This window comes from Culex quinquefasciatus, chromosome 1 (genome assembly GCF_015732765.1).
Source record: "Culex quinquefasciatus strain JHB chromosome 1, VPISU_Cqui_1.0_pri_paternal, whole genome shotgun sequence".
Lineage (NCBI taxonomy): Eukaryota > Metazoa > Arthropoda > Insecta > Diptera > Culicidae > Culex > Culex quinquefasciatus.
The window spans coordinates 101,669,173-101,684,565 of NC_051861.1; the positions used below are offsets into that span (position 1 = coordinate 101,669,173).

The 15,393-nt window shown below is 35.9% G+C and overlaps 1 protein-coding gene across 11 annotated transcripts in view; it reads left to right on the forward strand.

The window, feature by feature from the left end:
* LOC6042684 (longitudinals lacking protein, isoforms A/B/D/L) overlaps window positions 1–15,393 on the forward strand; it is a 345,300-nt gene that overhangs the window by 304,804 nt on the left and 25,103 nt on the right. Inside the window, exon 8 of one of the 11 annotated variants that reach the window (XM_038260784.1) lies at window positions 14,198–15,008. The exons of the other annotated variants lie outside the window; for them this stretch is intronic. Coding sequence (XP_038116712.1) covers window positions 14,198–15,008 — 811 coding nt within the window. The remainder of the gene's footprint in view (window positions 1–14,197; window positions 15,009–15,393) is intronic. 11 annotated transcript variants of the gene reach the window in all.

A 15,393-nucleotide genomic window follows, 5' to 3' on the forward strand; every position in this document is an offset into this window, starting at 1 on the left:
GAAAACATCTCGAATGTTCAATTTTTTAAGTTCAAAATATGACCATTAGTTCCCAAAAAAAACGAGGACTAAATAAGCAACACTGAGAAAATGCAATTTTTCTGTTTGTTCATCCCTAGTGTTTGTTTTTATTACGTTTATAAGACCTTTAACAAAATCTAGATCTCTGCATGGCAACCAAAAACCGTATCAACAAAATTAAAAAAGCAAAATGGTGGACATTTTCACAGCTTTTGAAGAATATTTGTTTCTAAAATAGGCAAACATCTAACTTTTTCAAAAAACTTACCTAAAGTTCTTTCTAAAACTTTAGATTGCTAATTTAATTTATATTAAAAAAATTAAACCAATCTTTTTTTTTTGCAAAAAGTTACTGTTTTGTTATCAATTTGTCAAAGAATTTTGGCCTTTACTGTAATTTTCTGTTAAGAGAGCATTTTAAGTTCTCTTTATTCATGTATAATTCAAAAAAAATCAAAGTTTTTTTTTTCATAAATTCGCTATAACTCGTTTTGGTTATAAGCAAACTAATTATGTTTACAATTCAAATTTTTTGTAATTGTCTGCTCTACAACTTTGAGGAACATTGTTACACTCTTAAAAATAACTCTGCATAGTTAGAACACGTAATTTTAAAATAAAAATTTTTGTTCTAAATAAAAACATGATTCGAAAAGAACATCAAATTTCCGTTAAAATGACACGTTACAAAAAAATCATTTTTTTTATATATTTTTTAATCCGACTGAAACTTTTTTGGTGCCTTCGGTATGCCCAAAGAAGCCAGAGTAGTGCGGTGCCTGTGTGGACGCGCAGTCCTGTTTTTTCGTGATATTTTCCGTCTCTTTTGTGTCGCTGTTCGGGTGAGTGCATAATTGGCAAAGGGAGCGCGTGGTCGTAAAAAAATATTCGGAGTGAAAAGTGATTTTTTTTGTGTGTGCCTTTTGTTTCGCATTTTTGTCGTGAATTGTGTGCTGCGAGGAGAAAATTACCCTCTGAAAATGCAGCGTCATCAGTGCATAATTGGCAAAGGGAGCACGTGGTCGTAAAAAAATATTCAGAGTGAAAAGTGATGTTTTGTGATTTTTCAAAGCCCTTCCTATATCATCGTTGATCGGAAGGCACGGCGTCGGGTGGACTGTGTTTAAATTTTTCGAATAAGGTTTTATTTTTTGCGGTGAAAAAGCTATTTTTATGTAATGATCGAAAGACGCACTGACAATTTGGATCGTCGAGTTAATAGTGGAGCAAAATAACTGTGTGATTTTGTGTGTTAACCAGAAAGACCTTCCCATAGCATCGTTGCTCGGAAGGCTCGCCGACGGGTCTGTTATGAAAGTCCTTCCCATAGCGTCGTAGCTCGGGAGGCATCGAAAAGCCAATACCTTATCCTACTAACCAAAAAAAAATAATCACGTGATGCTTGAAGGAGATGCTGTGGATTCAACGGTCTCAAGCGGTATCAACAAGTATATAGCGAAAAACTTTGTGCTTGATGAGTCTGCAACTTCAACTATCGGACTAACATTCCTCCCTTTCGTTGAACTGCAGGCTTCTTGGGAGGGCGCCGGTATTGACTAATAAAGTAGGGATCTTCAGAGGTTAAACAGTGAACGGATGGTTGACTCCCTCTGATCATTTTTGATTCATTGATTAACTTCAGCTGATCCGTCAATAACGGAGTAGCAGCTCATTGGCAGTCAACCATGCTCATGCTCATGCTCGGTATGCCCAAAGAAGCCATTTTGCATCATTAGTTTGTCCATATAATTTTCCATACAAATTCGGCAGCTGTCCATACAAAAATGATGTATGAAAATTCAAAAATCTGTATCTTATGAATGAATTTTTTGATCAATTTAGTGTCTTCGGCAAAGTTTTAGGTATGGATACGGACTATACTGGAAAAAATGTTTCACGGTAAAAAAAATTTTGGTGATTTTTTTTTAACTTTTTGTCACTAAAACTTGATTTGCAAAAAAAAAACTATTTTTAGTTTTCATTTTTTGATATGTTTCAGAGGACATCAAATGCCAACTTTTCAGAAATTTCCAGGTTGTGCAAAAAATCTTTGGCTGAGTTATGAATTTTTGAATCAATACAGATTTTTTCAAAAAATCGAAAAAATGGTCGCAAAAAATTTTCGATTTAAAATTAAGTTTGCATTCAAAAAGTATTTTAGTAAAGTTTTGATAAAATGCAAAAAAATGAAAAAAATAAATAAAAAAAGTGTATTTTGCAAAAAGTTAAATAAAAAATCTAAAAGTTAAATAAAAAATCACAATTTTTTACCGTGTAACATTTTTTTCTAGTGTAGTCCGAAGACACTAAATCGATCAAAAAATTCCTTCGAAAGATACAGATTTTCTAAATTTTCTTACATCATTTTTGTATGGACTGCTGCCAAATTTGTATGGAAAATTAAAGCATAGCATAGCATAGCATTGGTGTCTACCCGTAGCTGCTACTTCGTTATTGACCAGGACCCCCAAACATTGCTCCGTGGACCACAGATGAAAAGTAGGAACCAATCATTACCCCTTCGCAATTTTCAAAGGTCCCTATCGTGCTGATCAATACCGACGCCGGCCACGACCAGTGGTAAGACACGGGGAAGTGGATGGGAATGTTAGCCGATACTTGAGTGATGGGACCGCCAAATCGACTGCGTCTCCGACAAAGTATCACATGAGTTTTGAGGGTTAGTAAGATGGGTATGAGGTCAGGATTCACTGTGGTAGGTGATGCGACCATGAGCAATTTGTTTATCGGTTGAAATTTTAAAAATCTTAGGCAGCCGGCTGCGGAAAGATACCTATCTAGGGATTTAAATATAGTATTAATTCGACCGCGATTCTCCAGAAATTCTCCGTCGGCGTGCCTTCCGATCAACGGTGATATGGAAAGGACTTAATCCAGCAATACGACTTGCTTGTCTCAAAAAACAAAAATTGGATCGTTTCTATCGAAAACTATATAAAGAGAACAAAAATAAAATTCATCGGCCAACGAACGCGCGAACAAAAAATAAATGAAAAAAGAAGAAGAAGAAATCCAATCACCCCATGTACACAAACAGCGACACAAAAGAGACGGAAAAAACGAAAAAAAAACAGGACTGCGCGTCCACACAGGCACCGCACTACTGATGCCATTATTTAATTATAATGACCAATCACCCCATGCACTCAAACAGCGACACAAAAGAGACGGAAAATAACACGAAAAAACAGGACTGAGCGTCCACACAGGCACCGCACTACTCGACTGCTGCAAAATTTGTATGGAAAATTATATGGACAAACTAATGATGCAAAATGGCTTCTTTGGGCATACCGAAGGCACCAAAAAAGTTTCAGCCGGATTAAAAAATACAAAAATTAAAATTGAAAAAAAGACCGATTTCTTAGAGAATTGCTCAGTTAATTAACGGATAACAGCAGAGTTTTCAAAACTTTTTTAGTGTTTTTTTTTTCAATGAAAAATACGTTTTAAAAGTCTCTAAAATATTAAATTTCTATCTCGTCACCGTTTCAGGCTGCAAATTATTGAAAAACACCTCTTTTTTCGCATGTTCAAAAATAAAAGGGGTCGAACCGCCCCTCCGTCATGAGATATTACAAAACGGACCTCGGATTCGTGATCAGGGACAGAAGTTACCCCTTAGGACAACGTTTCACGCAAATCGAAGAGGGGTCAGGGCAACTGTTGTTGAAATTTTAGCTGAGCTGATTTAATATTTATAATATTTAAAAAAATGTTTCAAAGATTGCGAATTTAAAAATCATGAATAAAATTTCCGCAGCAGATATTCCCAAATCTGAATACCATCCCTAGTCTCGCAAAAGACAACTCTACAAGTGCATCCTAGCGCGTGACGACCATCCACGACAACGCACAGAGCACTGGAAAGCATGAAGAATGATTAAATTAGTCCCAAAGTCGTCGTCGTCGCACAACGCAAAAAAAAAAACCAACGATTCTATTCCAACGACCTCGTCCGGCAAATCCAGCCTCGTTTTCATCAGCTTTATCAAATATTAAATTAATAGGCACGGTAGCACAATCTGGCAAATAGCACGAGCAAAAAAACTAGACCTTTCAGATTAGTTTTGACAACTCAACTGGGCAGTCTGTGTTTTTTTTTTCGCGTGTGCGAACGTGGCAAAACTGTCACACTATGTTTAGTTTTGCGAAACAATTGGAACTAATGGATGCGATGGCGAGTTTTGAAAACGAGATGAATTTTTTAGCAGCAATTAGCTAGTTTTTTTTAGGAAATATTGACATACAGTTATTAATCAGATTGATTTTTTTTGTATATTTCAAAATCAAATTGAACGAAAAACGTTAATAAATCAATTTTTCAATTGCGAAAAGCCTTACGAAAGCTGTCACATAATTGATTCCTCACAAAAACCACAAGATAAAAAACAGCAAATTGCCATCGACGACAAAAAGCCAAAGTGTGTGGGCGACACTGCCAGCCAACAAAACGACAAATTGACGACTCAATAAATAATTAATCCCCTTAATGCAAGCAAATCTACGCAAATTACACGTGGTTTCACTCCCACACTCACAATTTCACACACGTGCACCACACACAGTAGGCAGTAAGCGACAAGATTTGGAACCATGAATTATAAAAAAGGCGTTCCATTTCAGACCACCTGGCCAGCACACAATTACACACACACACACACACAGACAAACGAGCAAACAAAAATCGGTTATTGCTCCACCACCCACTCGAGGCGACCCACCAAAGATTGGGCTGGAACATAACCTACCCCAAAAACGAAACAACACCGACAACGAGTTACACACACTACCAAAAAGCATCGACGAAAAAAAACCTCTCAGCTGAGTGAGTAGTATGTGTGTGTGTGTGTCTGTGTGTCCCACTATTATAAATTTGCCACCCCTCGCCCCTCCAGACGGATCGATATCTGGCTCTGGTGTATACAAAATATGGGCACACATTCATTCACACACACACACATTCTCACAACGTATGCATTCATTCACATTCACTCACGAGACCGGCTTGCTGGTGCTGCTACCACTGGAAAAGGATACAACAAGGATGACGACGGTGACGACTGGGCTAGGAGAATGTGACTAATTTTAAGGATTTGGATTTCAGTTTTTCATCAAATTTAATTGTTTACAACTTTGAAAATTTGTTTAAGAGTGATTCAAAATTAAAACAAATGCATTTTGGGAAAAAAATTGTAAATTTCTAACCAGTGCTGAAAATGTCAGGGGTCATGACGCGAAAATCGGCGACACTGACACGAATTTATCGTTCCCATTCACTAAATCACAAAACCGTGACATAAACAAACCCAACTCAGTCGTGAGTGCTCTAGCTCACTGAGCAGCTGCACTGTGTGGCAGTAGTCGACCAACGCTCATTCGACATTGCACGCACACATATAAAGAAACAAGTTATTACACAAAAAGTTTGTTGATTCATCAGATTCTTGAAATTAAAATAAAGCCGTTGAAAATATTTTCCAATGGTTATGACGCCTAGAGCTGGGACTTCCGAACGGATATTCAAAATCCGGAGCTTCGGATAGTCGGATAGTTATCCGATACCCGTAAGTATCCGGATTTCTTTTTTTCTCTAAACCCCCATTTGAAAACCATTAGAAAAATTGACCCGACCGTGCTTTGAGAGTTCGTATTAGAGCAGTTCTCTACGGAATCTTTAATTTTAATTTTTGTATTTTTTAATCCGGCTGAAACTTTTTTGGTGCCTTCGGCATGCCCAAAGAAGCCATTTTACATCATAAGTTTGTCCATTTATTTTTCCATACAAATTTGGCAGCTGTCCATACAAAAATGATATGTGAAAATTAAAAAATCTGTATCTTTTGAAGGAATTTTTTGATCGATTTGGTGTCTTCGGCAAAGTTGTAGGTATGAATACGGACTACACTGGAAAAAAATGGTACATGGTAAAAAAAATTTGGTGATTTTTTTATTTAACTTTTTATCACTAAAACTTGATTTGCAAAAAAAACACTATTTTTGATTTTTTTTATTTTTTGATATGTTTTAGAGGACATAAAAAGCCAACTTTTCAGAAATTTCCAGGTTGTGCAAAAAATCATTGACCGAGTTATGAATTTTTTAATCAATACTAATTTTTTCAAAAAATCAAAATGTTGGTCGCAAAATTTTTTCAACTTCATTTTTCGATGTAAAATCAAATTTGCAATCAAAAAGTACTTCAGTGAAATTTTGATAAAGTGCACCGTTTTCAAGTTAGGGTAGAGTAGTCATCAATGAGACACGGGGAACAATGATAAAATGGCTCTCACAAGTCGTAGCTTCAACCAATCAGGCTCATATTTGGGGGAAAGGTGTGTCTACTGGATACACGTCTGCCATATGAGTGGCTTTGGTTATGGACGCTCCCTTGAAAAGTAATTCATAAATGTTTGATTCTGGGGTTTAAAAGTAAATTATGGACAAAACATACTTGTTCGCTCGTAGGCTGCCATTCACACCAAAACTAATATTTCTTCAAATTTCTTTCGACGTTCTATAGGGATTAAGTTGGGCTACAATGTCCTTTCATTAGATTTGGCCAAAATTTAGAATATATCCAGAATCCAGGGCTGTCTCATTGTTCCCCACTCATTTCAGCCCATGGGTAACAATGAGACACTTTGATTTTTCTTCAATAAACTTTTCAAAATCGATGGAAATCTTTCAAAACATGAATTAAAAGTGATTTTTGGCATATTTACAGAGTTTAAACTTCATTTAACCAAAAATACAAAGTTATTTGGTATTAATATATGGATTTTACAAAATTGAAATACTTTTTAGTGTAACTTTTGTTATTAAAAGTTTCATGTTGGCAAAATTGCTCTAAAATGTTCAAGGCAAGTCACCTGCAATGGAACAATACAAAAACATGATGTTTTGCTAGAAAAATGTTGATTTTCGTAGAGTGTCTCATTGTTCCCCAGCTGTCTCATTGTTCCTGCCAAGTGCGTCTACAATGAGACAGTTGAATAACACTGGTTATAGATGTCGGATCGATCTCATATTTTTGTCAATGTTAGAACACACTAAAAGAATGATAATGCAACTAAAAGCTCATTAAAACATGCTGATGAAAAAATTAGAAAAATCGTTGAAAGTTGAAAACCAAAAGTGTCTCATTGATGACTACCCTACCCTATAGCCATTTTTATGTAACTTTTTTCAAAATAGTCGCAGTTTTTCATTTTTTTAAATTAGTGCACATGTTTGCCCACTTTTGAAAAAAATATTTTTGAAAAGCTGAGAAAATTCTCTATATTTTGCGTCTTCGGACTTTGTTGATACGACCTTTAGTTGCTGAGATATTGCAATGCAAAGGTTTAAAAACAGGAAAATTCATGTTTTCTAAGTCTCACACAAACAGCCCACCATTTTTCAATGTCGATATCTCAGCAACTAATGGTCCGATTTTCAAAGTTAAAATATGAAACATTTGTGAAATTTTCCGATCTTTTCGAAAACAATATTTTCAAAATTTTCAAATCAAGACTAACACTTCAAAAAGGCCAAACATTCAATATTTCGCCCTTTTAAAATGTTAGTCTTGGTTTAAAATTTTTGAAAATATTGTTTTCGAAAAGATCGGAAAATTTCACAAATGTTTCATATTTTAACTTTGAAAATCAGACTATTAGTTGCTGAGATATCGACATTGAAAAATGGTTGGGAGTTTGTGTGAGACTTAGAAAACATGAATTTTCCTGTTTTTAAACCTTTGCATTGCAATATCTCAGCAACTAAAGGTCGTATCAACAAAGTCCGAAGAAGCAAAATATAGAGAATTTTATCAGCTCTTCAAAAATATTTTTTTCAAAATTGTGCAAACATGTGCACTAATTAAAAAAAATGAAAAACTGCGACTATTTTGAAAAAAAGTTACATAAAAATGGCTATAACTTGAAAACGGCGCTTTTTATCAAAATTTCACTAAAGTACTTTTTGATTGCAAATTTTACATCGAAAAATGAAGTTGAAAAATTTTTGCGACCAAAATTTCGATTTTTTGAAAAAATCAGTATTAATTAAAAAAATCATAACTCGGTCAATGATTTTTTGCACAACCTGGAAATTTCTGAAAAGTTGGCTTTTTATGTCCTCTAAAACATATCCAAAAAAGAAAAAAAAATTAAAAATAATGTTTTTTTGCAAATCAAGTTTTAGTGATAAAAAGTTAAATAAAAAAATCACCATTTTTTTACCGTGCACCATTTTTTTCTAGTGTAGTCCGTATCCATACCTACAACTTTGCCGAAGACACCAAATCGATCAAAAAATTCCTTCAAAAGATACAGATTTTTGAATTTTCCTACATCATTTTTGTATGGACAGCTGTCAAATTTGTATGGAAAGTTATATGGACAAACTAATGATGCAAAATGGCTTCTTTGGGCATACCGAAGGCACCAAAAAAGTTTCAGCCGGATTAAAAAATACAAAAATTAAAATTGAAGAAAAAAGACCGATTTCGTAGAGAATTGCTCAAAGGGTTTAAAATTAGCTAGATAGCAAATTTTTATACCATATTCAGCAATTCCATTTGAAAAGATCATAAACCAAAAAAAGATCTCAAATCGGGCGTCTTTCATTATGGAAAATTTGAGTACCCAAAAAAGTATGGATCGTCTCTTAAATTTTAAAGATCATGTTTTCAATTCAATACACTTTCCATTTTTTACGTCAAATTTCCCGAGGAATTCGATAAAAATATTTTCAGACATCTCTCTGGTCCTGACACGGTAAAAACTCCATTTACAGTTTTCATGCGACTATTTCAAATGTTTGGCTGTTTTTACGGTCCTCAAATTATTTTTCCTTGAAGGGCCTAATAATGACTTTCAACAGCTAAAATCGGTTAAAATGGGGTGCAGTTAGGATTTTTTGAAAATATGTTTTTTTTACGGAAATTACGAAATTTGCAAGTTGCAAGAACTGTGCAGGTCACCCTAATGGCCAAACTTAAAAAAATACAGGTCTGTTTATTTTGCTCAAGGAGCCCTCAGAAAAAAAAATTAGCACTTTTTTACAAGTAATTATCAGAATGTAGCATAAAGCGTGATTTATAAAGCTATCAGAAGTAGAATAATCCATTTGATTCAAATCTCATAAATTTTGATTGTTAAGGGTGGCTCCACTGCCCCTCCCCTTTCTGAACCATTCTGCCCCTGATAATGCTCCAAACACCATCACTATATTACCATAAAATAGGGATATAAAAAAAAGGGAAAATAATGCTTCCTTCTTGTTGGATTACATGGAAAAATATTCGGATATCCTTAAATTTCGGATAATATCCGTTTTTTCGGAGCTCCGGATAGTATCCGGATAATTATCCGGATATCCGGAGTCCGAAAATATCCGATCCGAAGTTTCAGCTATAATGACGCCCCCTCCTCTCCTTCAAAATAGGGCCAGAAAACAAGTGGATTTTTTTTAAACTTCAAAATTTCAATAGAAGCAAAAATCCAAATAACTGAAAATAATTTGAAATGCATTTTCCTGCGTTGATAATCATATTTAGCAGATTTAGACTCTTTTAAAAATCTTAAGCATTTTTGTGAAATTCCAATGATAAAAATCAAATTCAGTGATTTTTTTTCGACAGTAAGGCCAATGCAAACATTTTTCAAAGTTTGTGTCCCTCGACTCTGTTTTTTTTGCCTCCTGATTATTTAGGCCGACATTTAACGTGAAGACTTCCATCATTGTCATGATTTTTCGTTCAAAGATATAATTTTTGCGTCGCTTTCAATATTTTGACAAAATTCCTTCAACAAGTTGTTTAGAAAAGTGCCCTACACATGCTGATTCCTTTTGGTAACGATTATCCCATTCCTTGTAAAGTTATGGAAATCGTCATTAATCAATGATTGCCAACTAGGACGTCAATGACTGTGCCACAACATTATATAAATTTTGAAGCACATTTGATTTAGATCAAAAATTCTTTCAGTGGCTTCAAGAAGGCAACAACCGGCACACGCTGATTCCTTTTGGTGCTGAAATTCGTTAAATTGGATTTAATACAGAATATTTTATAGTGATGATTAATATTCTTCGAAAATGATCAACGGCTTCACCTTAAGCGGTCATAAACTTTGAAAAATATTTGCAGCTGCCTAATTGGACTTTTTTTAAAACTAATGAATGCAAAGTATCTGGAATGGTGTGAAATGGTGAAACAATGACTTGTGAATAAATTTATTTTATTTTTAAATTCTTCAATGTTCTCTATTCTAACGTCTTGACAGGTTGAGAATTCAGTATTTTATTTCAAACAATTTGTCAAGTTTATTCCCTCATTAGGGTGGTCCTGGGCAAAAATCAAAAATCATATCTTTGAATAACATTTTTCGATTTTTTTTCCATGCAAATTTTACCATCGAGTAATGGGTATGTTGACTAACTTTGCTCATATTTAGTTCAGAGTCTTAAAATACTTTAGGAAACAATATTCTGCCCTTATTCTAATTTGCCTACATCAATTGAACTCAAAGTACCATTCTTCTCCATAGAAATAAAATTTCAGTTCATTTTGCTGGTGACGCATGGTGCTTCAAGTTTAATAATTATACCGAAATCCTTATTTAAAAAAATCATGTCTCAGTATTCTGCTAACGGAGTATTCTCAGTATTTTTCCTTTCAACCACAAAGCAGTTTTGTCATACATCGAAAAAAAAGTCATATTTCGAAAAAAAGTGAGTTTCAGCCAAAACCGTAAAAACACACAATATTTAAACTATCTTTACTCGACTAGGATCAAATAAACCGAGTCTGGTCGAGTTTGAGCCAAATCAAAGCACTTTGAAAATAGACCTATAATTTAAGTCTTTTTACACTAATTCCCAAAAAACGTTTTTTGTTTTGTTTTAAAAAAAAAGAAAATCAAGATTAAAAAATGTACTCTGTCAAAAATAAAAATAAATATTTAAAGGTAAATCAAAATATGTAGGCTAAAAGAAGGTGAACTGAATTTATAGCCATTTAAGAATTGATTTTAGGTTAATGGATATTTTGGATTTTTTAAAGTTCATGTATGTTAATTTCCAAATATATGCAGCTGACATAGATAGGACAAATTATTGCTTAAGTACCAAGTGCATTGCAAAGAATTCAAATTTAGAAATTGATTTTTTGTGTTTTACAATAAGCCTTCAGTTTTTTTTTAACTGACGATAACTCAGGAACTATTTTATTATTTTTATTCGTAACCAAGATATGATTTTTCTTTTCAAAAATTTGAGTTCTAAACATAAAAAATCTTACCAATAGTTGTCGTCATTTAAAAAATAAAGGCTAGGGGAAATATACTCATTATCGTCACACTAAACATTTCGACCTATTCTCGACACATTTGTAGTTTGCCGCTATTTAAACAACATTTTCATATGCACTTTGCTCACTTTTTAAGTTTTTTTTTTTTTTTTTGAAATAGTAAAAAACACTTTATAAAAGCTGTAATTCGTGATCAAAGTTCTGATAAGCCGATTATAGAAATGGGCCAAGAAAGGGATTTCTTCTAATTGGGAAACACTTAAAAAAAAAATTCTCAATTTAATTTTTTTGCACTGCACTTTTTTTGGTTTTCAAAGTTTAAAAATTTCATTTTTGAGTATTTTTTCAACCACAAAAAAATATTTTCAGCGGTCCAGAGGTCTCTGAACTCCATATTTAACTAAATCCAAATAGAAATCGGAAAACTATTGAATGAGAACTTGTAAACAAAAACATTTTAATGAACAAATTAAACTTGGCTAATTATTTTTTTGAGTTAAAATTAAAATATTAATAAGAAATTAAAGTAAATAATCAAATTAATTGTGTCATATATCATACTTAACCCCATACTTAACACATTTTCCAAACGCAGCTTAATCACACTTTCCAGGAAACCATTAAGTAGTGCATGCAAGCAAGCTTTCATTTTTCCCGTTGCAATTTTCCCCCTCTCTTCCAAAAGCTTTCACCTCATTTGCATTTGGTTGCGTACAAGTTCGCTTCTTGGAATCCCCTCCCCATGCGTGTCCACCTCGAAAAAGAGCATTCAAGGATTCAACCGACGACTCAACAACGCAACGCGTAACGGTAACTGTTTGTATTAGTTTCGAGTATGTATGTATGTGCGTAAACTTGCTCTTTCCCCTAGAATGTAAACAAACACAAACGACGCTTGACGCCTAACTTGGTTGAGTTCCGAGAAAAACTTGGAAACAGAACGTTGACAGTGCCAACAAAACGAATCACAAAACGAGAAGAAATAATTTCTGCGTATTTTACTTTTACTGTGTATTTTCCCTAAATGTATTTTCTGTAAATATTTATATATTCCTTCCTTCTTACTGTGTTTTCAATGTGTACATATAAATAGTATAACTGTGTAATTTGTGTGTTTCTCTTTTACCAATCTAAACATGTTTCTTTTGTTTTTATTTTTGAAAAAAAAAAATATTTTCTTTTTTGTTTCAAACTCATTACCCTAAGTTTAACTCGTTACTCCCAAAAAAAGGTAAACGTTTTGTTTTGTTCGTAACACCTTTCGGCAAACCAAAAACAAGTCACAAAATAGCAATATTTTGGAATAAAATTTTCCGTATTCGTTTATTTTTATTAACTGTCAAGAAGTTGATCTCCGTTTTTTGAACATGGCTGTGCTAAACATATATATTTTTTTATTACAAGTGCATACAAAAAGTACATTTTAGTTGTTCTTTTCAACTTTTACATTAAGACCATCAGCAACCACAAAAAAAATCCAATCAAAATCAATCAAAATTTCGATATTTTTTTCTTATTCGTTTTTGTTTTATCATCGAGTGCATTTTTCTCTTTTTTATCAAATGTTTTTTCTCTCATATATTAAATTTTACATATCAATTTTTGTGTATATACCTAAGCAGAAGAAAACCAAGCCAAACCAAAAGCAACCCCCTCTCAGCCAAAAAATGGGAACAATTGAGCAAATTTTTGTACCAAAATTCAACCCCGGCCCCTCGTGGAAGGTGACGTTTCTTGGCAAGAAGAAAACAAAAAAAAACTTTTCCAACATGGTCAAAGTTTGCCGTTTTCTTCTTGCTGGGAACACTTCCCAGGATCACAACCCTCCCAAAAACAAACAAACCAAAAAAAATATCCCTCCAACTCCTCCAATAGAGTCAATCGGTCACTAATCAGTCATTCAGTCAAACCAAACGTAAAAAAAACAAATAATCAGTCAAAAATCGAGCCTAACAAAACGCCGTTGCGCTTGCGCTTCTGAAATCCTAAAAAAATAACAGAAATGTTACGCCCACAACCAGACAAAAATCGAATTTCAACTTCTTGAGCAGAACAAAAAAATAATGTACATTTTTTGGTTATTTACTACGGATAAGGAAAAAAAAAACAAAATAAAAACAACAACGCAAAACAACAGAGTGTGAGCCGTCACAAAAAAAGGAAAACAAAACAACCAAGCGGCCAGCGCTTCCTCTTTCTTTTGTTTATTTGTACTTTTATTTTTTCGATTCGTTTTATAATTTATCTCTTCCTTATTCAGTTGAAATACAAAAAAAAAAATACTTCCCTTGCGTTCCTTCAGTTTCCTTCATCAACCGCCTTTGTTTACCTTCTCTTCTATTCCTTTCCACGTCGATTTGCGACAAAATCTTTCCAAGCAAACAACCCCTTTTTCGTGCTGCCAGCACTGACAGCTGTCAAATCGCTAAAAACAAACAACCAAGTTAGATTTACCGTGTGTACACGGAAAGGCAACCAAGTGAAGCGTCAAATGTCAAAATGTCGTGTCCAAGATGGCCGCCGCCACGCGGCGGCGAAAGCAAAACAAAATGGCCACCCGGCAGACTTTGATCTTGTCAAACTAGTTTTGTTTACTTTTTCTTTTGTTTTTCTTATTTAACGATTTGTTTTGAGTTGAATATGTAACGTTAGGATATTTTTTTCTAGAGTGCTTAGTCCCCTCTCTTTGTATTGGTCCCCCCCTCGAGAGCCGATCGAACGAACTCAAGAGAGAGCAAATATGTAAACAAAAATGAAACGATAGAGAGCAAAACAAAACAACTCAAACAAAAACAAAACCAAAGCGTCAAGCGTTAGCGACAAGAAGTTGATGTCCGATTTTTGTTTGGTTTGCAGGAAGCATCAGAACCGCATGCCGCGAGCGGTAGTCTTGGTTCCGGCAGTGGTGGCATGCTCGGCGGCGGCCTCTGTCCCGGTGGGGGCAGTGGTCACCTCGGGGTGCCATCGCCGCTGGGTGGCGTCGTCGTCAATAGTGGTGACCGCGGCGGTGGTGGTGTTGGTGTCGATCCCGGTGGTCCGATCTATCCGTGCATGTACTGCGGGGCGACCTTTCCGCACCAGAGCAAACTGACCCGGCACATCCTGTCGCACTCGCTGGAGACGCTCAAGTACCGGGAGACGGCCCACCTGATCCATCCGTCGCATCTGGCCCTGCTGCAGCAGCAACACCACGAGCTGACCCAACAGGCCCAGCACCAGCAGGCGGCCCAGGCAGCGGCAGCAGCGGCGGCCGCCTCCCTAATGCCCGGTTCTCCGTCGCCATCGGCACTCAGCTCGCCGCACAACCCGTTCGGCGGGGGTGGCCCCGGGTCCGGATCCGGTGGACATCACCGCAGTGGCGGGCCCGGCCCGCTCGACCAGATCCTTGAACCGCCAGATGGCGCCCCGTCGCCGATGGAGCTGGAGTTTGCCGCCGCCGTGGCCGCTGCTGCCGCGTCCGGGAATGCCGGCGGTGTCCTCGGGGGTCCCGGCTCGGACCAGGGCAACGTGGTGCTGTGTAAGTTCTGCGGCAAGAGCTTCCCGGACGTGTCGTCGCTGATCACGCACCTGCCCGTGCACACCGGTGACCGGCCGTTCAAGTGCGAGTTCTGCGGCAAGGCGTTCAAGCTGCGGCACCACATGAAGGACCACTGTCGGGTGCACACAGGTAAGTGGCAATCTTTTGTTTTGAAACACATGTCGAGTTGTAATCCTTTTTACTGCGTGTAACTAGAATCACTGAAAGACCTAAATTTCTTCAAAAATAAATCGTTTTAGTGTTTCCCCTTCCCCTGACAGCAACATTTCTTTTCAAACTGAGATTTGTTTATTTGCTTGCTTATGACAGTTCACCACAGTCAAAAGTACGCTCAGCATCTCGCGCTCGCGCTATCACAATGTCTGCTCGCATCTCTATCTGTCACTTTGGCGAGACCCGAGCAGAAATGATTTTCAGTTAAAATATTACCAAAAATCGATATTTTGACACATTTACTCAGTTCAGATGCAGCGGGCCTCAACAATCAAGCTTCGGACGCCTAGTTTCGAGTAGG